Source organism: Leuresthes tenuis, unplaced genomic scaffold (assembly GCF_036924035.1).
Source record: "Leuresthes tenuis unplaced genomic scaffold, fLeuTen1.0.hap1 SCAF_1, whole genome shotgun sequence".
NCBI lineage: Eukaryota > Metazoa > Chordata > Actinopteri > Atheriniformes > Atherinopsidae > Leuresthes > Leuresthes tenuis.
Genome location: NW_027325355.1, coordinates 26,271,782 through 26,299,728, shown reverse-complemented (window position 1 = coordinate 26,299,728; position 27,947 = coordinate 26,271,782). Strand labels below are relative to the sequence as shown.

The 27,947-nt window shown below is 42.5% G+C and overlaps 1 protein-coding gene across 1 annotated transcript; it reads right to left on the bottom strand.

The window, feature by feature from the left end:
• Nucleotides 1-1,444: 1,444 nt before the first annotated feature.
• Nucleotides 1,445-22,563, bottom strand: LOC140276980 (uncharacterized). The gene is made up of 19 exons (XM_072371884.1): nucleotides 22,521-22,563; nucleotides 19,393-19,444; nucleotides 18,871-19,305; nucleotides 17,155-18,775; nucleotides 14,881-15,144; nucleotides 13,961-14,392; nucleotides 12,122-12,550; nucleotides 10,283-10,711; nucleotides 8,443-8,871; nucleotides 6,604-7,032; nucleotides 4,765-5,193; nucleotides 4,286-4,549; nucleotides 3,949-4,203; nucleotides 3,619-3,867; nucleotides 3,222-3,479; nucleotides 2,666-2,968; nucleotides 2,302-2,571; nucleotides 1,868-1,951; nucleotides 1,445-1,728 (listed from the first exon to the last, which is right to left on the bottom strand). Exons 3-19 carry the CDS (start codon nucleotides 19,256-19,258, stop codon nucleotides 1,662-1,664), a joined length of 6,600 nt encoding a protein of 2,199 aa, XP_072227985.1. The 5' UTR covers nucleotides 19,259-19,305; nucleotides 19,393-19,444; nucleotides 22,521-22,563; the 3' UTR covers nucleotides 1,445-1,661.
• Between the last annotated feature and the right edge of the window lie 5,384 nt (nucleotides 22,564-27,947).

The following is a 27,947-nucleotide window of genomic DNA, read 5'->3' as shown; positions in this document are numbered from 1 at the left end:
ATTTTATTTTATTCTGCATTTCCAAATGTTACCGTACAAACCTGTTTGCTCCCGTTTAAAAGCTGACGCGTGACTTCTGTCGCACATGATGAAATAAAGTTTGAAACATAACAGCTGGAAGCTTCGGGGATCTGCCTCTTTATGAATGAGTCCATCAGCAGCTGTCCATGAACACGGAGGAACATTTCTTCTCATCAGCAGCAGACCAAAGTGTTTCTGGTGTAAACTGGTCGTACAGAAAAGGCCTCTGAGATCCAGGTGTGTTTCTGCCACAGAGTCACTCAGCTGTAAACTAAACTGAACTAAAACTCATCGTTCTGATCATTTCTTACAGTTAAAGTGGTTTTAACGTGTTTTTTCCTGAGTGTTCAGTTGCTGCATCGTTACCCTGAGACGACATTCAGAATAAATACAGAGAACAACAAATAAATCAGGCCTCCTCACAGCACTGATGCAACACTTATGGCTTCTCTTTGCTTCACACAATAACAGAATCATTTCATGCTGAAGCCAACAGTCAGAAGTGTGAAAGTCAGGATGATCATCACAGGGTACCGTCATAAATATGAGCTCCAGAGAAGAAGAAGAAGAAGAAGAAGCTGCAGCCGCTCAGAAACATCATGAAGTGTGACAAACGCTGCCGCCTCCTCTCCTTCGCCTCCTCTCCTCCGCCTCCTCTCCGCCTCCTCTTTGCCGCCTCCTCTTTGCCGCCTCCTCTTTGCCGCCTCCTCTCCTCCGCCTCCTCTCCTCCGCCTCCTCTTTGCCGCCTCCTCTTTGCCGCCTCCTCTTTGCCGCCTCCTCTCCTCCGCCTCCTCTTTGCCGCCTCCTCTTTGCCGCCTCCTCTTTGCCGCCTCCTCTCCTCCGCCTCCTCTCCGCCTCCTCTTTGCCGCCTCCTCTTTGCCGCCTCCTCTCCGCCGCCTCCTCTCCCCCGCCTCCTCTCCGTCGCCTCCTCCCCGCCTCCTCTCCGCCTCCTCTCCGCCTCCTCTCCTCTGCCTCCTCTCCTCTGCCTCCTCTTTGCCGCCTCCTCTTTGCCGCCTCCTCTTTGCCGCCTCCTCTCCTCCGCCTCCTCTCCGCCTCCTCTTTGCCGCCTCCTCTTTGCCGCCTCCTCTCCGCCGCCTCCTCTCCCCCGCCTCCTCTCCGTCGCCTCCTCCCCGCCTCCTCTCCGCCTCCTCTCCGCCTCCTCTTTGCCGCCTCCTCTTTGCCGCCTCCTCTCCGCCGCCTCCTCTCCCCCGCCTCCTCTCCGTCGCCTCCTCCCCGCCTCCTCTCCGCCTCCTCTCCGCCTCCTCTCCGCCGCCTCCTCCTCTCCGCCACCTCCTCCTCTTCGCCTCCTCCCCGCCTCCTCTCCGCCTCCTCTCCGCCTCCTCTCTGCCGCCTCCTCCCCGCCTCCTCTCCGCCTCCTCTCCGCCTCCTCTCTGCCGCCTCCTCCACGCCTCCTCTCCGCCTCCTCTCCGCCTCTCCATCATCCGATAAAAAGATATTCTCATGTGGTCATCATCAAAGCTGACCTAATGTCACTGTGTGGTACACTGCTGACCCCCCCACACAGTGTTAGTGCTGCTCTGCAGACAATATCTTCCTGTAATGATCAGGAAAAGAGTTTTTAATGAGGCCAGAAAACAGCGACGCCCCAATGGTCACATGACCACCGACTGACGGCTGCTTCACCAGATTTCAAACTGCTTGTTTTTCTTAAAGGGAGTTCTGTCCACGATGCTGTTGCTGAAGAGTCTAGAAAGAGAGCGAAGCAGAGAGCAGACGTCACTCATTCAGACACAACGACACCAGTCCAGCTCACGTCAGATTACCCATGATTCCTCTGTGAGGAGAAGGCTCTTCTCTGATGGTGCAGTAATGGATGCTCGCTCACCTCACAGTGCTGATGGAGGGGTTGATGGAGAGCAGCTGGAGTAAGCCATCAGTGGAAGCATCGGTGATCTTATTGTGACTCAGACTGGAACACAAACACAACACTGAACGTTATGTTCTGCTCTGCTGAGAGCAGGTTCATGACAAAGAAAAGTAAAGACTCAAATAAAAGTGAAGCACAGTTTGATGTTCTGTTACAAACATCTGTAAACGCAGCCCTGCTGTGCAGATGTGCCTCTCCTCTAACAGGAGCGTCTCCACATCACACTAACAGGGACTCAGGCTCTCCTGAATGTGGATCAGCTTCACGGCTCCTTGAAGGCATGTTTGGGCCGATACAGAACTCTGTGAATGAGGTGCACTGCTTTATTTGGGCCCCGGTATCTGAACAGATGTTTGTGTTGGTCTCCAGAGGGAACAGTTTCTGACACTTACTCCAGGACGCAGACTTTGTGCAGATGTGTGATGAGCTGGAGCAGCAGCTGGTCAGTGAGCTGACAGTGACTGAGGTCCAGCTCTGTCAGATCTTCACAAAAGTCCAGCATCCGGAGCAGAGCTCCACAGAGCCTCTGATCCAGTGTGGTGTGACTCAGATCCAGCTCTCCACCCAGGGCTCTGCCCAGGAACTCCGCCCGTCTCACTGTGTCCCTCTCACTGTTCACAGGAAGCAGGGACAGCAGCTGGAGGAGGACAGTCTTACTGACTCTGAACAGGAGGAACAGAGCAGACTGTTAGGATGCAGCAGCATGAATGTGAACAAGCTTCTCTCTGGTTCAGCTTCATTAGTGGTCCCTCTCACCTGAGGCAGACCCTGTCTAGGACAGGAAACAGCAGGTCCAGCCCGCTGTCCTCCACCTCACAGTCTCGTAGGTGGAGCTGTGTGTCCCGGCTGCTGTGTCTCAGGATGGTGGAGACGGCCCTGCAGTCACCGGCACTCAGACTCAGAGGCTCAGTCTGAGCCTCCTCTGAGAGCTCCACACAGGAGGAGCAGGACAGATCCAAGCTGTGCTGCAGGGTCCTCAGCAGGTGTGATGCTGCCTCCTGCTGGCCGCCAGAGGCAGCACAGCAGTGGAGGAACCTCAGCAGCTGCTTCCTGTCCACACTGGTGGAAACATTGATGCAGGAATGAACCAAATCAAACAGTTCATACACAGATAGAAACTATTTCATTTATCTTCATTGATCAGTTACCAACATGATCTGCAGATATCCCAAAGATAAGATACTGCTTTTATCTACTTGGTTTCTGTGATCACTGCAGTCAGACTGAGTCCAATCTGACTGTCTGTTTGGGCTGATGAGGGGAGAATCTGGATGTTATTCACAGCACTGAGAAACAAGCTCTGATATCTGACCTGAGATCAGAAACTCTGTCCAGCGTAAAGAGGATGGACTTGGTTTCCTCAGCTGGGATGGAGGCCCACAGCAGCTTCAGCTGAACTCTGTCACTGTGTCTGAGGATGAAGAGCAGAGCAGCACAGTCCACTGAGTCCAGCTCTGTGCAGTTCAGGTTGATCACATGATCCAGTGACCTCAGTAAACTGGGCACCATGTGACTGGCATGAGCTGAGCAGAGCTCTCTGATGAACGTCCTCACAAAACTGGGACTGGGCCTGAAAGCATTCAGAGGAACACTTTCAGTTCATCAATTCATGAACTGATGATGAAAGATGAGCCACAACATTTCATTTATCATTAAAGAGGATAAACAGTCTTTATCTGTAAAAAGGTGAAAAAATCTAAAATGACCACCTTTTAAAAAGGATCCTGTCCAGAAAGGGCAGCAGAGGAGCAGCTCTGTGCTGTAAGAAGCGGTTCTTCTTCAGGTTCACAGCGATGATCTGAGCTGACGACTGCTGCAGCAGATAGTGAAGAAGCTCCCAGTTCAGACAGCAGGAGCTCAGGTCTCCACCGAGCTTACTCAGGAAGGACAAAGTCAAGTCCTCGTCCTGGACTTCATGGAGGAGGGACAGAAGCTGCTGGAGGATCTTTTCATTCAGTCTGAAGATTTAAAAAATAAAAAACATCTGTTCATAAAAATATCTCCATGTAGTTCTGAGACAGTTGAGGAAAGACTTTTACCTGACTGTGAGAGAACCATCATGAAGCAGCAGTGTGATGAGATGCTGAGCAGGGATGCAGGACTCAGTCAGCTCCAATCGACCGACTGTCCAGTGTCTCAGCAGAGAAGCCAAACTGCTGACAACCTTCAACAACACTCTCTCTGATGGCTGGACTTTCTCAGACTCAAGAGAAAGCTCTTCAGCAGCCAGTGGAAAGACCAGTCTGCCTCTTCTGACCCACTGAGACAGGAGCAAGGCTGTGCTGTTGGAAAGCCTGAAAATCAGAGGCGATCAGAAGAGACGGCACCAAGAACTGAAGCTGGTAAATAGTGTTAAAGAGGGACTGCACTTCCTACCTCAGACTGTGCAGCTGTGTTGTATATCTGAAGAGGAGGGAGGCTCCTCTGAGAGACATCCTGCTGGCTGTGAGGAGGAGATCCACCTTAGAGCAACACAATCTGAGAACTCTCCCCACAGAGCAGCAGGTCTTCCTGGGTAACTCTCCTGTTAACAGAAGCTGGAAATCCAGGAGCTGCAGCAGAGACACCAGCTGCAGCAGCTCCTCTCTGGACCTCACAGAGATGGAGGAACACACACTCTGGAAGAACTCAGGACCACAGCTAATACACAGATGAGGGCGGAAAAATGAGGGAAAATGGCAGGATTATATGTTAATAAACTGTTCCATTCAAAGTGATCTATCAGCTTTTGCATCCATCAGTGTACAAAATCTAAAAATAACAAAGTATGTTATTAGATATGAAAACATCACAATATATTAAAAATAAAACCCAAAAGAAGGTGTTGTAACACTGAAAACTGTTGCCATGTTTACCTGAGCTGTGAGATATAAGGCAGACACTGTAGGAAACTCCTCACTTCACTCTCTTCATGTGAGCAGCCTGTCAGCTCCACTTGTTTCTTCTCTGATTGGAGTTTCAGCACTTCCAGGAGGATGGAGGTCTTTCTCTCTGAGAGGTTTATGGACCAGACTGCAGGAGCTGACTGGAAAACTGACTGTAATGATGGAAGGACACTCAGACCTGTTTTACTCTCACAGTCCTTCACATGGGAGAACAGATCCAGCAGGAAATCAGACTGATGTTTGCCATCATGATTAAAAGGAAACCTTTGATATCTGCACACTGATGATAACAGCTCCAGCATCTTCTCTCCTGTCTGCTGTTCTCTCTCTGCTGCTGCACACAACAGATTCCCAAAGAACCTGGTTTCTTCTTGAAGATCTGAGCTCCAAAGATCCAAACTGGAAGAATAAGAAGGAAACATTTAGAGATGATTTGATCTCAGCTGCATAAATACAACCACACACTACTGATGGAGTCCATCTTGTAGATGTCTGTCTTGTATATGATGAACTTCCATGTTAAACACATCTTTCATCAGAGCAGCTGAACATTGTTTTTAGACTGTTACTGACTCACAACACAAACACTGATCCTGACACTGAAATCACTCAATTATAACTGTCAGCGTCATTTTATCTGCTGTCTGACTTTTAAGAGTCAAATAACCAAACTAAAATCAAAGAGCGGTGAAAGAAGAAATCCAGAGTCCATATCATGTCCAATAGGTGCTGATGCTTCACCTTGCTGCTGATTTAACACACATGTAAATCACAGTTATGCTGCACAACATCTGCAGGTGGAGACACAGAGTGATGATGACTCATTGCTGTCTGCAATCTGAATGTGTTGCTCTCTATAGAGCTGCTACAATCTTCATCATGGTCAGTAAAGTTCACTCCAGTCACAGGTTAAAAAGGCAGCTAAATGGAGCTTTCTTTGTTTTCTTCATTTACTTTTAAAATGCTGTTAAATTCAGCTGAAAGAGAAGCTCCTTTTTGTTCTTTAGCTGCTGAGAAACTGAAAAAGCCAACAGCAGCTTTAACTGCATGTTCTTCTCTTTGTGTATGAGGAGGTATTAACATGGCTGTGTTGTTGTCTCTGAGCTACAGAGTTCTTATTATTCACATCATTTCATTCTTCTCATGCAGACAGAAGACTGTCACATGTTTCCAAACTGTTGCAGCTAAATATTTCTCATTAAAAATCACTGTTCTCCCACATTCTTCTCTGGGATTCATTTGTTCAGACAGAGAGCTTCATTAAGACACGTTAGCTCAGCAGCCGGTCATGTTTCATGTTGCTGTTCAGAGGACTAAAAACAGGAGGGAGTGCTTTGACACGATGGACTGGAAGAACAGCCTGAAAATACTCAACCTTCCTGCTGATTGTACAGAGAAGTCGTTTAAATCAACAATCAATTCAGAATCATGTCACCAAAGATCTAACAGAAGCATGGTGAAACTAACTATTTCTATATATTCAGTTGTTTTGTTTCATCTTTAACAGAAACTCAGTTTTATAAACTGATCAAACATGCAGATAAAATATCAGACTGCAAGAAAAGAAACAACCAAAACAGTAAAGTAATTATAGAGCAGTAAAGAGTTCAATGTTTCCCTCTGAAATGGGAAAAAGTTTCTATCAAACTGAAATATGACTCCATGTGGATAAAGTCTTTAAGTGCAAATAAAAATCCAACAATTATTCAGAAGAATATGGAGACACTGAAATTTATGGAGTTTAAAACTGATCTTTTAAAATGTTCCTCTTAAATATAGAGTTAGTTCTGTAAAGTTAAATTAATTTACCTGAGCTGTGAGATATAAGGCAGACACTGTAGGAAACTCCTCACTTCACTCTCTTCATGTGAGCAGCCTGTCAGCTCCACTTGTTTCTTCTCTGATTGGAGTTTCAGCACTTCCAGGAGGATGGAGGTCTTTCTCTCTGAGAGGTTTATGGACCAGACTGCAGGAACTGACTGGAAAACTGACTGTAATGATGGAAGGACACTCAGACCTGTTTTACTCTCACAGTCCTTCACATGGGAGAACAGATCCAGCAGAAAATCAGACTGACGTTTGTCTTCATGATTAAAAGGAAACGTTTGATATCTGCACACTGATGATAACAGCTCCAGCATCTTCTCTCCTGTCTGCTGTTCTCTCTCTGCTGCTGCACACAACAGATTCACAAAGAACCTGGTTTCTTCTTGAAGATCTGAGCTCCAAAGATCCAAACTGGAAGAATAAGAAGGAAACATTTAGAGATGATTTGATCTCAGCTGCATAAATACAACCACACACTACTGATGGAGTCCATCTTGTACATGTCTGTCCTGTATATGATGAACTTCCATGTTAAACACATCTTTCATCAGAGCAGCTGAACATTGTTTTTAGACTGTTACTGACTCACAACACAAACACTGATCCTGACACTGAAATCACTCAATTATAACTGTCAGCGTCATTTTATCTGCTGTCTGACTTTTAAGAGTCAAATAACCAAACTAAAATCAAAGAGCGGTGAAAGAAGAAATCCAGAGTCCATATCATGTCCAATAGGTGCTGATGCTTCACCTTGCTGCTGATTTAACACACATGTAAATCACAGTTATGCTGCACAACATCTGCAGGTGGAGACACAGAGTGATGATGACTCATTGCTGTCTGTAATCTGAATGTGTTGCTCTCTATAGAGCTGCTACAATCTTCATCATGGTCAGTAAAGTTCACTCCAGTCACAGGTTAAAAAGGCAGCTAAATGGAGCTTTCTTTGTTTTCTTCATTTACTTTTAAAATGCTGTTAAATTCAGCTGAAAGAGAAGCTCCTTTTTGTTCTTTAGCTGCTGAGAAACTGAAAAAGCCAACAGCAGCTTTAACTGCATGTTCTTCTCTTTGTGTGTGAGGAGGTATTAACATGGCTGTGTTGTTGTCTCTGAGCTACAGAGTTCTTATTATTCACATCATTTCATTCTTCTCATGCAGACAGAAGACTGTCACATGTTTCCAAACTGTTGCAGCTAAATATTTCTCATTAAAAATCACTGTTCTCCCACATTCTTCTCTGGGATTCATTTGTTCAGACAGAGAGCTTCATTAAGACACGTTAGCTCAGCAGCCGGTCATGTTTCATGTTGCTGTTCAGAGGACTAAAAACAGGAGGGAGTGCTTTGACACGATGGACTGGAAGAACAGCCTGAAAATACTCAACCTTCCTGCTGATTGTACAGAGAAGTCATTTAAATCAACAATCAATTCAGAATCATGTCACCAAAGATCTAACAGAAGCATGGTGAAACTAACTATTTCTATATATTCAGTTGTTTTGTTTCATCTTTAACAGAAACTCAGTTTTATAAACTGATCAAACATGCAGATAAAATATCAGACTGCAAGAAAACAAACAACCAAAACAGTAAAGTAATTATAGCGCAGTAAAGAGTTCAATGTTTCCCTCTGAAATGGGAAAAAGTTTCTATCAAACTGAAATATGACTCCATGTGGATAAAGTCTTTAAGTGCAAATAAAAATCCAACAATTATTCAGAAGAATATGGAGACACTGAAATTTATGGAGTTTAAAACTGATCTTTTAAAATGTTCCTCTTAAATATAGAGTTAGTTCTGTAAAGTTAAATTAATTTACCTGAGCTGTGAGATATAAGGCAGACACTGTAGGAAACTCCTCACTTCACTCTCTTCATGTGAGCAGCCTGTCAGCTCCACTTGTTTCTTCTCTGATTGGAGTTTCAGCACTTCCAGGAGGATGGAGGTCTTTCTCTCTGAGAGGTTTATGGACCAGACTGCAGGAGCTGACTGGAAAACTGACTGTAATGATGGAAGGACACTCAGACCTGTTTTACTCTCACAGTCCTTCACATGGGAGAACAGATCCAGCAGGAAATCAGACTGATATTTGCCTTCATGATTAAAAGGAAACCTTTGATATCTGCACACTGATGATAACAGCTCCAGCATCTTCTCTCCTGTCTGCTGTTCTCTCTCTGCTGCTGCACAGAACAGATTCCCAAAGAACCTGGTTTCTTCTTGAAGATCTGAGCTCCAAAGATACAAACTGGAACAATAAGAAGGAAACATTTAGAGATGTTTTTGATCTCAGCTGCATAAATACAACCACACACTACTGATGGAGTCCATCTTGTACATGTCTGTCCTGTATATGATGAACTTCCATGTTAAACACATCTTTCATCAGAGCAGCTGAACATTGTTTTTAGACTGTTACTGACTCACAACACAAACACTGATCCTGACACTGAAATCACTCAATTATAACTGTCAGCGTCATTTTATCTGCTGTCTGACTTTTAAGAGTCAAATAACCAAACTAAAATCAAAGAGCGGTGAAAGAAGAAATCCAGAGTCCATATCATGTCCAATAGGTGCTGATGCTTCACCTTGCTGCTGATTTAACACACATGTAAATCACAGTTATGCTGCACAACATCTGCAGGTGGAGACACAGAGTGATGATGACTCATTGCTGTCTGTAATCTGAATGTGTTGCTCTCTATAGAGCTGCTACAATCTTCATCATGGTCAGTAAAGTTCACTCCAGTCACAGGTTAAAAAGGCAGCTAAATGGAGCTTTCTTTGTTTTCTTCATTTACTTTTAAAATGCTGTTAAATTCAGCTGAAAGAGAAGCTCCTTTTTGTTCTTTAGCTGCTGAGAAACTGAAAAAGCCAACAGCAGCTTTAACTGCATGTTCTTCTCTTTGTGTATGAGGAGGTATTAACATGGCTGTGTTGTTGTCTCTGAGCTACAGAGTTCTTATTATTCACATCATTTCATTCTTCTCATGCAGACAGAAGACTGTCACATGTTTCCAAACTGTTGCAGCTAAATATTTCTCATTAAAAATCACTGTTCTCCCACATTCTTCTCTGGGATTCATTTGTTCAGACAGAGAGCTTCATTAAGACACGTTAGCTCAGCAGCCGGTCATGTTTCATGTTGCTGTTCAGAGGACTAAAAACAGGAGGGAGTGCTTTGACACGATGGACTGGAAGAACAGCCTGAAAATACTCAACCTTCCTGCTGATTGTACAGAGAAGTCGTTTAAATCAACAATCAATTCAGAATCATGTCACCAAAGATCTAACAGAAGCATGGTGAAACTAACTATTTCTATATATTCAGTTGTTTTGTTTCATCTTTAACAGAAACTCAGTTTTATAAACTGATCAAACATGCAGATAAAATATCAGACTGCAAGAAAACAAACAACCAAAACAGTAAAGTAATTATAGCGCAGTAAAGAGTTCAATGTTTCCCTCTGAAATGGGAAAAAGTTTCTATCAAACTGAAATATGACTCCATGTGGATAAAGTCTTTAAGTGCAAATAAAAATCCAACAATTATTCAGAAGAATATGGAGACACTGAAATTTATGGAGTTTAAAACTGATCTTTTAAAATGTTCCTCTTAAATGTAGAGTTAGTTCTGTAAAGTTAAATGAATTTACCTGAGCTGTGAGATATAAGGCAGACACTGTAGGACACTCCTCACTCCACTCTCTTCATGTGAGCAGCCTGTCAGCTTCACTTGCTTCTTCTCTGATTGGAGTTTCAGCACTTCCAGGAGGATGGAGGTCTTTCTCTCTGAGAGGTTTATGAACCAGACTGCAGGAGCTGACTGGAAAACTGACTGTAATGATGGAAGGACACTCAGACCTGTTTTACTCTCACAGTCCTTCACATGGGAGAACAGATCCAGCAGGAAATCAGACTGACGTTTGTCTTCATGATTAAAAGGAAACGTTTGATATCTGCACACTGATGATAACAGCTCCAGCATCTTCTCTCCTGTCTGCTGTTCTCTCTCTGCTGCTGCACACAACAGATTCCCAAAGAACCTGGTTTCTTCTTGAAGATCTGAGCTCCAAAGATCCAAACTGGAAGAATAAGAAGGAAACATTTAGAGATGATTTGATCTCAGCTGCATAAATACAACCACACACTACTGATGGAGTCCATCTTGTACATGTCTGTCCTGTATATGATGAACTTCCATGTTAAACACATCTTTCATCAGAGCAGCTGAACATTGTTTTTAGACTGTTACTGACTCACAACACAAACACTGATCCTGACACTGAAATCACTCAATTATAACTGTCAGCGTCATTTTATCTGCTGTCTGACTTTTAAGAGTCAAATAACCAAACTAAAATCAAAGAGCGGTGAAAGAAGAAATCCAGAGTCCATATCATGTCCAATAGGTGCTGATGCTTCACCTTGCTGCTGATTTAACACACATGTAAATCACAGTTATGCTGCACAACATCTGCAGGTGGAGACACAGAGTGATGATGACTCATTGCTGTCTGTAATCTGAATGTGTTGCTCTCTATAGAGCTGCTACAATCTTCATCATGGTCAGTAAAGTTCACTCCAGTCACAGGTTAAAAAGGCAGCTAAATGGAGCTTTCTTTGTTTTCTTCATTTACTTTTAAAATGCTGTTAAATTCAGCTGAAAGAGAAGCTCCTTTTTGTTCTTTAGCTGCTGAGAAACTGAAAAAGCCAACAGCAGCTTTAATTGCATGTTCTTCTCTTTGTGTATGAGGAGGTATTAACATGGCTGTGTTGTTGTCTCTGAGCTACAGAGTTCTTATTATTCACATCATTTCATTCTTCTCATGCAGACAGAAGACTGTCACATGTTTCCAAACTGTTGCAGCTAAATATTTCTCATTAAAAATCACTGTTCTCCCACATTCTTCTCTGGGATTCATTTGTTCAGACAGAGAGCTTCATTAAGACACGTTAGCTCAGCAGCCGGTCATGTTTCATGTTGCTGTTCAGAGGACTAAAAACAGGAGGGAGTGCTTTGACACGATGGACTGGAAGAACAGCCTGAAAATACTCAACCTTCCTGCTGATTGTACAGAGAAGTCGTTTAAATCAACAATCAATTCAGAATCATGTCACCAAAGATCTAACAGAAGCATGGTGAAACTAACTATTTCTATATATTCAGTTGTTTTGTTTCATCTTTAACAGAAACTCAGTTTTATAAACTGATCAAACATGCAGATAAAATATCAGACTGCAAGAAAACAAACAACCAAAACAGTAAAGTAATTATAGCGCAGTAAAGAGTTCAATGTTTCCCTCTGAAATGGGAAAAAGTTTCTATCAAACTGAAATATGACTCCATGTGGATAAAGTCTTTAAGTGCAAATAAAAATCCAACAATTATTCAGAAGAATATGGAGACACTGAAATTTATGGAGTTTAAAACTGATCTTTTAAAATGTTCCTCTTAAATGTAGAGTTAGTTCTGTAAAGTTAAATTAATTTACCTGAGCTGTGAGATATAAGGCAGACACTGTAGGAAACTCCTCACTTCACTCTCTTCATGTGAGCAGCCTGTCAGCTCCACTTGTTTCTTCTCTGATTGGAGTTTCAGCACTTCCAGGAGGATGGAGGTCTTTCTCTCTGAGAGGTTTATGGACCAGACTGCAGGAGCTGACTGGAAAACTGACTGTAATGATGGAAGGACACTCAGACCTGTTTTACTCTCACGGTCCTTCACATGGGAGCACAGATCCAGCAGAAAATCACATTGATATTTGCCTTCATGATTAAAAGGAAACGTTTGATATCTGCACACTGATGATAACAGCTCCAGCATCTTCTCTCCTGTCTGCTGTTCTCTCTCTGCTGCTGAACAGAACAGATTCACAAAGAACCTGCTTTCTTCTTGAAGACCTGAGCTCCAAAGATCCAAACTGGAAGAATAAGAAGGAAACATTTAGAGATGATTTGATCTCAGCTGCATAAATACAACCACACACTACTGATGGAGTCCATCTTGTACATGTCTGTCCTGTATATGATGAACTTCCATGTTAAACACATCTTTCATCAGAGCAGCTGAACATTGTTTTTAGACTGTTACTGACTCACAACACAAACACTGATCCTGACACTGAAATCACTCAATTATAACTGTCAGCGTCATTTTATCTGCTGTCTGACTTTTAAGAGTCAAATAACCAAACTAAAATCAAAGAGCGGTGAAAGAAGAAATCCAGAGTCCATATCATGTCCAATAGGTGCTGATGCTTCACCTTGCTGCTGATTTAACACACATGTAAATCACAGTTATGCTGCACAACATCTGCAGGTGGAGACACAGAGTGATGATGACTCATTGCTGTCTGTAATCTGAATGTGTTGCTCTCTATAGAGCTGCTACAATCTTCATCATGGTCAGTAAAGTTCACTCCAGTCACAGGTTAAAAAGGCAGCTAAATGGAGCTTTCTTTGTTTTCTTCATTTACTTTTAAAATGCTGTTAAATTCAGCTGAAAGAGAAGCTCCTTTTTGTTCTTTAGCTGCTGAGAAACTGAAAAAGCCAACAGCAGCTTTAACTGCATGTTCTTCTCTTTGTGTATGAGGAGGTATTAACATGGCTGTGTTGTTGTCTCTGAGCTACAGAGTTCTTATTATTCACATCATTTCATTCTTCTCATGCAGACAGAAGACTGTCACATGTTTCCAAACTGTTGCAGCTAAATATTTCTCATTAAAAATCACTGTTCTCCCACATTCTTCTCTGGGATTCATTTGTTCAGACAGAGAGCTTCATTAAGACACGTTAGCTCAGCAGCCGGTCATGTTTCATGTTGCTGTTCAGAGGACTAAAAACAGGAGGGAGTGCTTTGACACGATGGACTGGAAGAACAGCCTGAAAATACTCAACCTTCCTGCTGATTGTACAGAGAAGTCGTTTAAATCAACAATCAATTCAGAATCATGTCACCAAAGATCTAACAGAAGCATGGTGAAACTAACTATTTCTATATATTCAGTTGTTTTGTTTCATCTTTAACAGAAACTCAGTTTTATAAACTGATCAAACATGCAGATAAAATATCAGACTGCAAGAAAACAAACAACCAAAACAGTAAAGTAATTATAGCGCAGTAAAGAGTTCAATGTTTCCCTCTGAAATGGGAAAAAGTTTCTATCAAACTGAAATATGACTCCATGTGGATAAAGTCTTTAAGTGCAAATAAAAATCCAACAATTATTCAGAAGAATATGGAGACACTGAAATTTATGGAGTTTAAAACTGATCTTTTAAAATGTTCCTCTTAAATATAGAGTTAGTTCTGTAAAGTTAAATTAATTTACCTGAGCTGTGAGATATAAGGCAGACACTGTAGGAAACTCCTCACTTCACTCTCTTCATGTGAGCAGCCTGTCAGCTCCACTTGTTTCTTCTCTGATTGGAGTTTCAGCACTTCCAGGAGGATGGAGGTCTTTCTCTCTGAGAGGTTTATGGACCAGACTGCAGGAGCTGACTGGAAAAGGGGCTTCAGTTCAGGAATGACATCTGAAAACCCTTCACTCTTGAAGCGTTGATACAGATCAAGGATGTTATTCATGTCAGTTTTCAGAGGAAACAATGAGTGGAGCTTATCCATAAAACTGGGCAAGTTGTGTTTATTGTGATGTGTTGTTTTGAGGCAAATATCAAGGAAAAGTCTTTCCTGTTCCAGCTTCAACATCTCATTGTGTTTCTCCTTGTTCTGTAAACCTGGACCTCTGTCAGTCATCCTGAAGCTGTGAGATGACAAAAATATATCAAATATAATTCTGATGCAGGCGATTATCTTACTGTAAAATCAAGATTAAATACTGTTCTACTGTAGCACCAAATTAAATACTGAAACTAGGTCTGTGCTACTCAGCTCTTTATGGCAGTAAGGATATAAAACACAACGCTGGCTGACAGTGAAATGGCTGAAAATGTCTAAGTGTCTAAGTGTAGGACAGAAAAAAACCAACACCAGCCTCATGAATTCATCCAACACAATGAGGTCATTCTCATTCTATAAAGTTTATCCACTCGTGTCATTAGTGGTATGAATCACAAGAGTAATTCACACGATCCCTTCAAATTAAAGTTTTAACACCATGGTGAAGCCATTCCATTAAAAAGAAGTTTCCTCTTGTCCCACTGGTTGAAAAGTCTCCACCAAAAAGGAGGATTTTTATTTCAATACTGACAGACTGAAAGGAATGAAAGGAATGAAATCCTTTTTCCTCACCTGAGTGAGCTGATGAATGGCATCGCCTCCAACAGGGACTCACACAGACTCTGGCAGACAGGAGCTGCTCTGTTCCAGTAGAGGCAGACGTTAACCTTTGGAGACATCCTCTGCATGACTTTCACAGCTCTTTCAAACAGCTGTCTTTTACCAGAGACCGGAAGATGTAACTGGTTTCCATCAAGACCGAGCAAGGTCTCATAATCCATCTGCTCTTCACTGAGGAGGAAAATCTTCCAGAGCTGCTGAGGCAGGAGGTCACACCTGCAATTTAAAGAGGAGGCTGTTTCTTCACTGTTCAACTACTCAACCAAAAGGTGTCATTCAGTTTATTATGCAGGGGTTGGACAAAACAATGGAAACTAATGTGATGTGTCAGCATAGGTTCTCAGTCATCTGGGTCATGGTGATCCAAAGAGCTGGAGAAAGAGCAACTGGACTTTGAAGAAGAAGTTCTTTCTTTGGTAGAAATAAGTGTTGAAAACGCTGTGAGAGCCAGAACCAGTTCGGCCCGAGCACCAACTGCAGTGCAAAGACCTACTGTATCTGTAGTGTTTGTTCTTTTTCTGGTTATTCGATTGTTTTTTGGAGGCCTGAACATGCTCAAACAGTTATGAATTTGTGTAAATGTGCCCAAGGAGATGCACAAACTTTGACTATGTGTGGCTCTCCTGCACGGCTCAGGAAAAATGGGCCAAAAGTGCCACCGACTGTGGAGCCCTGAAATGGCAACACATAGAAATCCATTTTATTTGCACTCAGACAGAACAAATAAAGCTCCACAAAAGCCTAAACCCAACAGGAAGGTGGCCATTTGAGTCAGGAAACTAAACATTTTGTGAACGCAATTTACTGATATTACATTTTAGCAATCTCCAGAAAGAGTTTTCTTTAACTGGTCACATGTGGCCGTCTCTAAATAAAGATTATAAAAAGCTCGAGTGTTTCTTCAGAGCTGAAGCACCTGAAATCTTAACTGAAGATTCTCAGTCATCCAGGTCATGGTAATCATGATCTAAGGACTTTTATTTGGATCGTCAAGATCCAAAAAGATTCAGAAAGAAGTCCCGTTTCCCTTATTAAAGCTCTTATGAACTCACACATACAACATCCAATCAGCCTCAAAGAGACGTAGAATCTCTGCAGGCACCTAAAGAATATGTTATGTTATGTTATTGCATTTAGCAGACGCTTTTATCCAAAGCGACTTACAGGTAGGGTAAGGGGGCCTTGCCTAAGGAGGTAGTAGTACCTTTCATGCAGGGGATATGAACCCAGGTCACCAACATGAAAGGTGGCAATCATACCGCTACACTATCCAAGAAATCTGCATGTCATCACTGTCTCTCTGCCACAGCCCCACCCACTGCCAGCTGGGAGTTACATGTTTCCCTCTGGGACTTATTACTCTGACCTTGTTCACCAGACCGACCTCAAATGTGGTCAGACAACAGATAATAAGTTGGTCAAACTTCATTTAGAAAACTGACTTTTTGCAGAAGGGCGCGCTGGTCTCAGCTCGGCAAATTTCAATATCACTCATGAGAATAAGAGTCTTTATCAATCACTCATGAGTCAGAACGGCACAAAAGTTGGACGGTTTTATCACTGTTGCACCCTAAAAATATATCCTACCAACGCCATCGCCCCCCCCACTAAGAACAGGAAGTGATAGTTCTTATATTTCGACTTCTGAACAATTTACTCTTCACACTTTCTCAGGAAATGTGTAAACCTTTCATCCTGCTACTTTATCAAGTTAGCAATTGCACATTTTTACCAGATGTATCCACAGCAAACTCTGCTGCTGTGCCATGAAAGAAGGAGGTCCTCATATCTGACACACACAACATTCAATGTTCATCAGACTCTGCATATCTGATGAAAGTCCCATCTGAACACAAAACTATATAAATATGTTGGTGGATGTGGCGAAATGGCTCTGTATGAATCATATGTATGTACCATGTGCAACTGGACAGTATAAGATTGCTGCCTTTCATGTGGGCGATCAGGGTTTCAAATCCTGACCCCCCCCCCCCACTAGCTCCAGCAGGTGTGTCCTGAGACCCCCAGGTACCTGCCTACCTGGGATATGAGTGCAAGTTGCTTTGAATAAAAGTGCATAAACAAACAAATGTACCGTGTGGATTCTATATCTAATGTTGGTGAAGTTTAGCATGAATTTCATCATCCGTTTCCTTTTTATGTCCAACTTCTGGATGTTGTAAAATTAGCAGTCACGTGAAACTAAAAGCACATGTTCACACATACCACTGGACATTTTGGAGGCATCCGAGCAGTCGTCTCATTCCTAGTTCTGATACCGTCACGTCTGCAACGTTCAGACGTATTTTCCTTTCCTTGGACTGAGTGACTACAAAGGCCACAGCACAGCAATAGTAAGGATCCAGATTCTCTCCACTGAGGTCAACAGAGTAGTCCAGTTTATCCAGGAGGTAGATGCATGCTTCAGGACGCTGGGACTCATACAGGCACTGGCATAAGAACACTAAGGGGACATCAGGCCCACTGTCCTCAGTGTCAGCCACAGGGAGGAAAGTAGCCATCATCTCTTTGAAGAACCACTCACATGTACTGTTGAGCTCCTCAGCAGGAATCAGACAGCTCATCAAACTTGGACTTTTCTGATTCAGTAACCGACACATGAGAGGAATCAGAGGTTTCATGTGTTTCATCTCCTCAGTGAGGCTCTGCTGAAAAACATTTCTGATTTCATCAGGATTCTTCAACAGCCACAGTGCTGCAAAAAACTCCTGCATGGTGTAATGAAGAAATGCATGTTTAGTTACGGATTCAGTCAGGGCGACTTTGACAACAAGTGGTTTCAGGAAGGAAAGGACACATCTGTCTTCACACTGCACCTCTGGCAGGTTCACAGTTTTTCTTTGAGTTGCAATGAAAGCACCTTCAGCCAAAGACAGTATTTCCTTTCCCTTAGACCTGATGAATGGATTTAGATTCCTGTTCTGCGTTCTGTTGCTGTTCATCTGGAGGCAAAAACGAACAATATTGATGTATATTTCAGTTGTAGTTGTTGTTTGTGGAGAGTCTTCTGATGAAAAGCAGGCAGCCACCATCAGTGCATACATGGGAACATGGCAAAGAGTTAACAACTCCACACGACTCAAAACCTTCTGGTGATCTTCACCCAGCGTTGCAGATAAGTATGTCTTTATGGTCTGCTCACTGAAGCCTTTCACCTCCACTCTGAGAGGTTCATCAAAGAAGAAGTCATCCTCATCGTCTGGTCTGCATGTTATGATGATCTTTGAATCAGGTAGGAGGTTTTTCTCTGCAAGGTTCTGAACAACTGATGGAGAGAGATCTGTGAGTCCATCAAAAATAAGTGTAACGTTTTCAGAGTTCCTCTTTATGTCCTGTAAGACCTCATCTCTGCCTTCATCTGGTTCACTGTAAACACTGAAAAGAAGATCCTCCAAACTCATGGTCGGTGTGAAGTGAGCGGTGTCCCTCATGTCAAAGTAAAACATGTAATCCAGCTCATTGTCGTCTCTTTCTGCCCAGAGTCTCAACATTTCACGAGTCAGGGCTGTCTTTCCAATTCCAGGTTTTCCAACCAAGAGCACGTCTTTATCTTTTTTCAGCAGGCCACTGGCAGAGATTTCTGGTTTGTCCTCAGGGATGTATGTTCTTAGCTTTTTAGGACGACTCATCTTACTTTTCTTCCTCTTCAGTTTCTTTATTTTAGATGCAGAGCCTTTATCTTGTGTATCTAATACAAGTGAAGTGAATGACAGATCAGGCGTCTTGTTTTCCTCAAACAACCTTTTACTTGCCACCCAAAACTCTTTTGAAAGTTTTCGTGCTCGTGACTTGAGCTTTGCCTGATATCTGTGGCACAGCCCTGGTCCTAAAATAAAAACCGTGAAAGAATAGAAAGAAAATTAACTGACCATTGCTCCTTCACAGAATATTAGTTTCCCATCAGAAGTCAGATTTAAATACCTTGGAAGTAGTTTCCCTCCATTAGAAGGTCTTCTTTGAAAGAAAAGCAGCTGATCCAGTAGTGCAGGTCAAACTTGTTTTCATGAGAAGCGTCGCTCTTATTCTCAGGAAAACGAGGTGTCCTTCCTATGGTCCTCTTCCTCGTCGTGTCAATAATCCTGAGTAACTCGTAGCAGGCTGCTTCCCCTTTTTTAGTGACGGAGTCGACTATTGCTCTGTTTCTGTCATAGTCATCTTTCTCTGCCTGTATTTTACTGACCTCTTCAGCACTGAGAACTCTTTTCTGGTGCAAGTTCTCCAGAATCACAGAGAGACTCGTTAATTCCTGCACAAGGTGAATTCTGGCATTCCTGACATACTCTAATGCGGACTGAGTTGTACAGGCCATGACCGCTGATTTCTGTGTGTTCTGCACACACACCCGACTTTACCTATCTGAAAAACAAAAATAACGTCTATACTGGATTAACAAAGACAGTCAAACAGGTACAAAATATCTATGTGGCACACAGCACAGCTTACACATTGGCTTCAAAGTTTCCACTGATGACGAACTCCATCAACTGTTCAGCACCTTCGATCACAAAAAAACAACAGAAACAACAGAAAATGAACAAAGGGACAAGAGAACATCACCTCCCCAGTGAAGACCCATGGAGATGACTCCAGTCAACTGTGAGTCTCCTTGTTTCCTGTGAGCCCTGTTCAACATACAACGTTCAAATCTGATTTTATTCCAGAAAGTAATCTTTTAAAAAAAATAAATACTTTTTTTCTGTCATTGCTTCAAAGTTTGCTTTCATTTACCTGCAGAATTTATTCTAAACTGAGATAACTGTCACATGCTGCTTGCTGTGGTGTGTGTTTAGGTTTCTGAGCCGGCTGGACTCTCCTCTCAGCTGCTCGCAAACCTCTGCAGAGCAACAATAGAGATCATTCTGTGTCTCTGTGTTACAGTGTGCTACGGTAGCTGCACGGCACAGAGCAGGAAGGACTTAGCCCGGGTGCACAGAGGACTGTGTTTACACCTCCAGAGTCCAGAGGAGGGCTGGACGCATCGCTAATGATCCCCCCCACCCGGGCAACAGGCTGTTTGTAACGCTGCCACCAGGAAAGTGGTACAGAAACATCCAAACCAGCACCACAAGGCTCAGGAACAGCTTCTTCCCAAGAGCTGTCACCCCCCTGTAATGACACACATCCCCCTGCAGAACACTCATTTAACCCCCCCCCCCCCCCCCAACCTCACAGACTCCCACTTCCACCTCCAAACTGGGACTTGCACTAAGTGCAATTATTATTCTATTTTATTATGTTTTACGAGTACAGTTTTTTCTTTAGTGTACAGTTTTATTGTGCCTTTAAGCTGAGAGTCTGTAGAAAATTTCGTTATCTCGTATAATGACAATAAAGACTCTTGATTCTTGATTCTGAGCATCGGGTGGGACGGAGCAGGTTCCAGGGAGTCCGGGGCGGAGCCTGGTCAGCTCCTGCTCTCACACCTGTCCTTCAGCTGCACTCATCCAGGCTTCCTCTAAATCAGTGTTTCTCAGTTCCGGTCCTCATGACCCACCGCCCTGCATGTTGTCGATGTTTCCCTCCCCCACCACACCTGATTCAAATGAATGGCTCCTTGGCAGGCCACTGCAGAGCCTGATGACGAGCTGATCATTTGAATCCGACGCTTTACAGCCTGTGTACGTCCTAGCGTAAAGACGTGGTTGTAACCGTCTTTTACGTTTAGCTTGCCTCGTAGCATACTGTAGCAGTGGTTGTTGACCTAATAGAGGCGGACGGGTCACATAATACGTAAAAACCGCGGGTACTAGTGAACCTGGCAACCACTCCAAGTTGGTTAAAGAGCTACTTACCCCAAAACATGACTCCTATTTATGTATGTATTAATCATTTAGATTTTACATCTTGAATGTGTTAGCAAACCACTTCATATTACATCGACTGGTTGTCGGCTTAAGTCGACATAAACATTGACACATACAAATGTCTATCTGGTTATATGTGTATCTGATTTGATGAAAGAAGTTGGGCTGATTAATATAGGGATGAACGAGTCGAAGTATTATAACATACACAATGAATGTTTTAGTGTCAGGCAAAATAGGGCAATTGAGTGCCCTGCCATGGGGGTGTTGGATGTTGACATGCCCATGCTCAGGGGCCCATTGTCACCCACCTATGGGTAAATAAAGCAAAACACTAGCCCAAATCCAAAATTATGAACATGATTGGGAAAATCATCAATACCTTGAAGGTTCTTTCTGACCAAAGAAGAAAAGAAATGGTCCAGGCTGGACCATCAAATGGTTGTAGAAACTACAGCTGAAGGAGGCTGACACCAAACAGAGGGGAAAATTAATGAATCCTTTGTTTTAGGACAGAATGAAAGACATTTGTGAAAAGACCTTGACCTGGTGAGTATATGTCAGTATGAAGATTATAGATTAGTCCTGCCTTGAAATATTGACCTTGACAGTGCATTTGGAAGGCTACAGATATGCGACCAACTGTTATAGTTATTGACTTCAGCTATGTGACTACACCCATATGGGCATGGCCACCAAGTGGGGGCCCATCAAATATAGTAAAATCATTTTCACCAATTTTACAATTGTATATTTAAAATCTGATCACATAAATGTGTTTTCCACCCCTTTAAATCTCTCCTTGTACACTCCACATTATAAGAAATACGACCTTCTAAAAAGAAAATACAATTCCCTTGTGCCGTGTATTGTATCTGATACAAATTAGCGCCATCTTTGTAGTTCTTTCAGTTTGCAAAGTCGGGTTTTAAAAACATATATCTACTGAATATATCAAATATCTACTGCAGCCGAATTAGTAATTACACTTCATCTATATGACTGATGTTTAAAAAATGTAAAGATGTCGATTTATTTTAGATATTCTAACTGTTATTGTAGAAATGCGGTTTTGGGTTAGCAGCTTCTTCCGTTTTGCAAAGTAGAGTTGTGAAAACATACATCTACTAAATATATCAAATATCCAGTTCAGCCGAACCAGTAATTACACTTCATCTAGATGATCAATACAAAGAAAAATTAAATAAGTTCATTTCAGATACTTTTACTAGTCCATGCATTTCTTACTTCTGGATTGGACTACTGTAATTCTTTATTATTGGGCTGTCCCACATATTCTCTGAAAAGCCTCCAGCTGATCCAAAATGCTGCAGCCAGAGTTCTGATGAGATCTAACAGCAGGGATCATGTTTCTCCAGTTTTAGCTTCTCTTCATTGGCTCCCTGCTAAATTCAGAATAGAATTTAAGATTCTTCACCTCACATGTAAAGCTCTTTAGCGCTCCTTGCAATAAAGACTTATACGGTGCCGTCACTTTTCGGCAGGAGAAGCCCTACCGAAAAGTGACGGCACCGTATAACTCTGGATTGGAAGGCGTTACACTGACCAAATTCACTGTACGTGCACCCGGTTTACTTTACTATCAATGAAAAGACAGAGTATGTAACCCCTTCCAATCTAGAGTTTTACTGTGCAGTCACTTTTCGGAAAGCAGTCACTTTTCGGCGCAACAGCTGTTGTGTTCCTCATCTGAAAAGGTGTTAATATGTAAACATCTAAAACTGACAATCTGCTCTTTAACCTTACCTGTGTGGTCCTGAGTTCAAAGACATCACAGAGAGAGCTTCGCGCACGTACTTGCACGGAGGTTCAGTAATTTCCGCTGTTTTAACTTTCACTTCTGGACTGAGCTTTAGCTTTGTGTGAGGCACAACTCCTCTAGATGGCAGCAGTGGACCAAGAAATCAATCAATCAATCAATCAATCAAGCAATCAGTCTATCTATCTATCTATCTATCTATCTATCTATCTATCTATCTATCTATCTATCTATCTATCTATCTATCTGATTAATAATATCATACATGTGTATAAAACGTTGTGAAACTGTCAAAAAGGTGCAGAATGAATATAATATATATATTTATACATGTATATCAAAAAGAAAACATAAAACATAAAACTCGCTGGTATTTGGGGGTTCAGAAGTGTGGGTAAAATGCAGAGAGTATGACCACTAGATGTCAGTGAAACTTTATTAATCAAAATGAAAGCCTATCATCATGATAAATCTTATTTTCTGCTGATTAATCCAAACACTTTGATTGTGGGGTGAACAGAGCAGTTGCTGCAGTTCTGTCTGCAGGGGGAGACACACAATGTAACCTCTGAAGCAGAAAACAGGAGCATCTGCATTACCGTCTCCCGTTTGACACACAGGCCGTGTTTCTGTTTTAAGGTCAGGCACTTTATTCTGTACCCAAACAGCTGTGATACAGCTCTGATACAGTGGCCCGTCTGACTTCAGGTGCGATGAGTAGCCGCCCCGTCTCCTGACTCCAAAATCTTTCAGCAGTGCCTTCAGAGTCCAAAGAGTCAACGTTTTTTTTTCTATCCTTTCAAACTGGGTTTAAAATTCCCACAAGGACGCTGATGAGGGTAACAGGAAATGACATGTCGTCGGACTTGGGTTCGTCCAATCACAAACAAGAAGTGTTGTCCCCTTGATCCCTACCATTGACTTATAAAGAATATAGGTTTATAATGTCTATGGTCCCTACCCTTTCTGTAATCTGAAATGTTGTTGTGCTTTTTTAAATGTCGTCGTGTTTTCTTAAATGTTGTTGTGTTTTGAGCCTCAGGGCCACTGTAAACTTCAGTCTGATTGAAGGGAGTTGTTTTTCGGTTTTGTTCTTTTTTTGTGATTAAAAATGAGAGACAGATATATTTCCAATATCAGAGTCGGAGAGAATTAGTTATCAAATTCTACCAAAGAGACGTTTAGACAGAGAATGTATTTGTACTGCCTGAATTATTGAGCTAATTTAAGGGCTTAAAAGGCTACAATCAAATTGATCAAAGTACAGCTAAAGTGGCAGTTTTTCTTTATGTTGTCTCTCTAAGATATTAAAGATAGAAGGCAGTGAAGCAGCTACATATCAGTCTTCATTTGCAAAATTATGTATTTATAAAATCCTCAATAAGCTTCAATGATCTAAAAAATGTATTAACTATAATATGTGGCTCCGTCTATTTTCTGCTGAGCGCACCAAACTATAGATCCCGAGCATGTAGCCGACGCGTGCTTCAATTAAAACTCCACAGTCAGTGTTTTTCTTCAAGGTTTACTGAAAAACCTTTGTTTCCGTTACAAAAAACAAAACTGTGCAATAATAAAACAAAATAATATTCATGTGCAAGTACGGTCAGAAACTAGTGTGCACTCTCGGTTCCATAGCTTCACTAAGCAAATACTACATCACGTTATCTGTATTAACCAATGAGAAAACTGCAGTAATTAATATCATTAAGTAAGCACTCCACAAAATGATACAGAACTGTTACACTAAAATACATTTAGGTCAAATATTATACAATTATTAATCATCTTGTTCTTATGTACAAATGTCTCTGACAACTATTTAAATTACTTTTAAAAATATTTCTAACATTATGGATAAAACACTTTAGAAAATAAAACCATAACAAACAAATCAACAGGTCAGAAATAACTTATTAAAAATGAAACTAACTCAGTCTTAACTGATGTGGAACAGATTCTTTATTAAACTCAATGAACCATCTCAGGTTATTAAATGAGGGAGTTCTGCAGTTCCAGACTTGTGTGAAAACATGTTCAACTCTGACACAGCAGCATCATTTCCCAGCGTTTACAGAAGAGTCTGTATGGGCCCATCTGGCGCTCCAGGTTCGGACGATATTGTCAACGTGGCGTCTCCAGAGCTCATAGCTCAGGTGATCCAGCAGGAAGGCCGCTACCCAGTCCGAGTTGAGCTGCCTCACTGGAGGGAGTACAGGGACCTGAGGGGCCAGGCATACGGCCTGCATGTGGAGTGAGTGACACTGCAGTAACATCTGTATCTGACACACAGCTGCTGGGCTGAAGAAGTCACATGACCAATGTATGTCGTCATGGTTCATGAGTCATCACTTCCTGCATTGAGTGCCTCCCTCGTCTTTGCCCCCACCCTCCCTCCCTCCCTCCCTCCTTTGTTGATCTGATCTCAGTTTAGCCGTCCCGTCTGTTTCTGCCTTTCTGGAGCAGAAACCTGTGGCAGAGGCGGTTCTGAGCCCAGCTCCCAGCTCGGTAACCAGCGGTAACCAGCGGTAACCGGCGGTAACCAGCGGTAACCGGCGGTAACCGGCTGCTGCAGCTCGTCAGATGCACTTTTCTCCTGCTTCTCGGTATTTGCTCAGTTACTCAGTTTGGTGCTGCAGCTCCCAGTCTGGCGGACAGTCTGAAACTCGTGTGTAATGAAGGAGTTCGCAGGCGTTTGCCTCCTGAAACGTGAGCAGACTTTAGTCATCACACGGAGAACTGGTCCAAAGCGCTGGAGCCCCCCCTCCAGGATGTTTTCTGCTCCTCAGACCTGCTCACAGATCTCTGACAGCAACAAGCTCAGAAACGGCTGCAGACGGAGTTCAGAGGGAGCAGAATCAGGTCAGCGCTGCAGACTCGGACCCTTTTCACTTGATTTGAGCCGACAGGTGTCTTCCTGCTCTGCCGCCGCAGCATCCCGCCTTCTCCCGTGTTGCTTTGTGGTCGTTCTCTGGCCTCGTGCACGCCTGCAGGAGAAGATGTTTACAGGATCTCATTCACTGTTCAGAGCGATCATCAGAGTCTAACTCGTCACTTTATCCAAACCACAAACAGCTCCACGGCTTCAGCAGCTTCCAGAAGAGACTCAACGGTCTTCTGCTTTTTAAAGGTGCAACCAGCAGGTTTTTGGAGCAGGGAGAATGTCTGCAGCGGACCGGAGAAGGATCAGAATGACAGGAAGCTGACTTTGGTACGAGTCGCCCCGCTGTTCTCCTGTTCTGCAGGTGAAGGCTCCACAGGTCGCACCTTCAGGGACGGCAGGAAGAACATTTCTGAAGGCACTTGAGCTTCGTGTCTTTGTGGCTTTGCTCTGTGGGAAACGTGTCCCGTCAGCCGGTGATTCCACACCGGTTGTGGAAGCCGAAACGCCTCTTTTCCTCTTTTTTTCTACATTTGAACAAAGACGTGTCCAAACAGAAAGTCCCGTAGACTACAGGTGTGTCGGCCTCCCGTCAGAGAAACTGTCCGGTACAGAAGGAGGTGAGACGCCAGCACCCAGCACTGCTAAACTTTGATTACCATTATGCACTATTGATGATCCACTGATGCTTTCTCACGGTTCCCCGTCGCTGTCGCTGGAGCAGCTCGGTTCAGCCACCTTTTCTTTGCACATTTTAAAGACTGTTTTTATTTTTACAGTGTGTGTGTGTGTGTGTGTGTGTGTGTGTGTGTGTGTGTGTGTGTGTGTGTGTGTGTGTTGGAGGTCCGGTGAGCTTCTACTGAATGTATTGATGTGTCATTTTTACCATCAGGTGGCCTCCTTCACCACAGTGGTTTAACTCTTCGGTACTTGTATTTGTCACCTGCAGATACACCTGTAGTTCTCTCTTTAGCCACTGCTGCCACACCTGGACGCATGGATGGACGTGTGTGTGTGTGTGTGTGTGTTCATGTGCATTTACTGCAGATTTTGCTCACTGGACACTGCACCCCAAATGCCTCGAGCATTCTGACTGTCGGGGGTGAGAACATGAAGACGATGACTTGTACAGATGTGTAAAATAAATGGTCCCCTTCTTCTTCTTTTTTTAAAAAGGTACTCTTATATCCCACCTGTTCGGTCTGTGTATTGTAAAAGAAGCCATGTTTATAATTCTGATTGGTTTGTGACCAATACGCCTGTTTATATCAGATCTGTATATCAGTGGTACGCATAATTTTTTAATATATATTTTTTATTTTCCTTTTTCTGTTTTTAACGGGAGATTTTATGCATGGTTGGGTCCTGAGAGACGCAGCGGTGCCGTCGAATGGTTGCTGTTTTTTGGCAAAATTCTGGAGTATTGCGACAGCTCGTGTTCATAATTACAACAATTATGACTATGATGAAAACAATAAAAGATATTTATTTCACATCATGTTTCCCTGTCTGTTGACTTCAGTAAGTGTCTAAACAAATAAAATTCCCACTGATTTTAGCTATTTTAAATGTGTTTTATCACAGTTCTTCATACTGAAGGAATATAATGTAAAATACACAAAGAGCAGGAAACAGAATCATATTAAAGTCATATCAAGAGTCTCTTAGATTATTGAATAACACCGAGGGCAATAATGTTTGGATTCCAGGTGTTACTGACACGAAAACTGTTCAAACTTCTTCAAAAATAACTTAATTTATTACAAATAAGAGGCTTGTCGCTTCTGTGACAGACTGCATGCTGCCACCTGGTGGTTATAAATAGCAACTACACCCTCAAACCTGAATGAGAAATCTGTTTAGAAACAAAATAAATATGAATAAATATAGGTTACATCAGCATAAAAGTCTAACAGTTGACCGAACCAGATTATCTGTTTGCCCTAATTATTTTCGGGGTTATAAAACAACATTTCAGCGGAAAATGATCCACAAACAGCTTTAGATTTCCTGAAAAGGAGAGTGTACCGTGGTGTTTAAACTTGTGACTTAATAGACTGGTAGAGTTTTCAAGAGTGCGTCTAAATCCGTCATAAAACTGAGATAATGTTGCTAATTAAGTTTTAAAGAGCCAGTTCAGCGAGCTACTCTGGCTACATCACCACAAACAGGCTGGATGTGTATTTATGTTCAGGCGGGCGTTTTTCTGCCCTCCAGTGGCCATGGATGGTAACTACAACCACAACAAAGCTAGCGGAATTGTGTATAAACTGCACTTCCTGTGACTCTATCAAAATAAAAGGAATCGACTAAACACAAGAAAAGTCAGTGATTAATGGAAGTTTACATACTGTAATGATGGTCTGAACAACGCTATTTTAAGTGGAAACAACGAGCTGATTATTATTTTCTTCCGTCTAATTAGAGGACAGTCCGTAAACAAGCTTCAATTACCGTCAGCTAGCATCTTTATTTTATCTGATTGTTTTGTGGTAATGTTATGAACTACTCAAGTCTTGAAATATAATACACA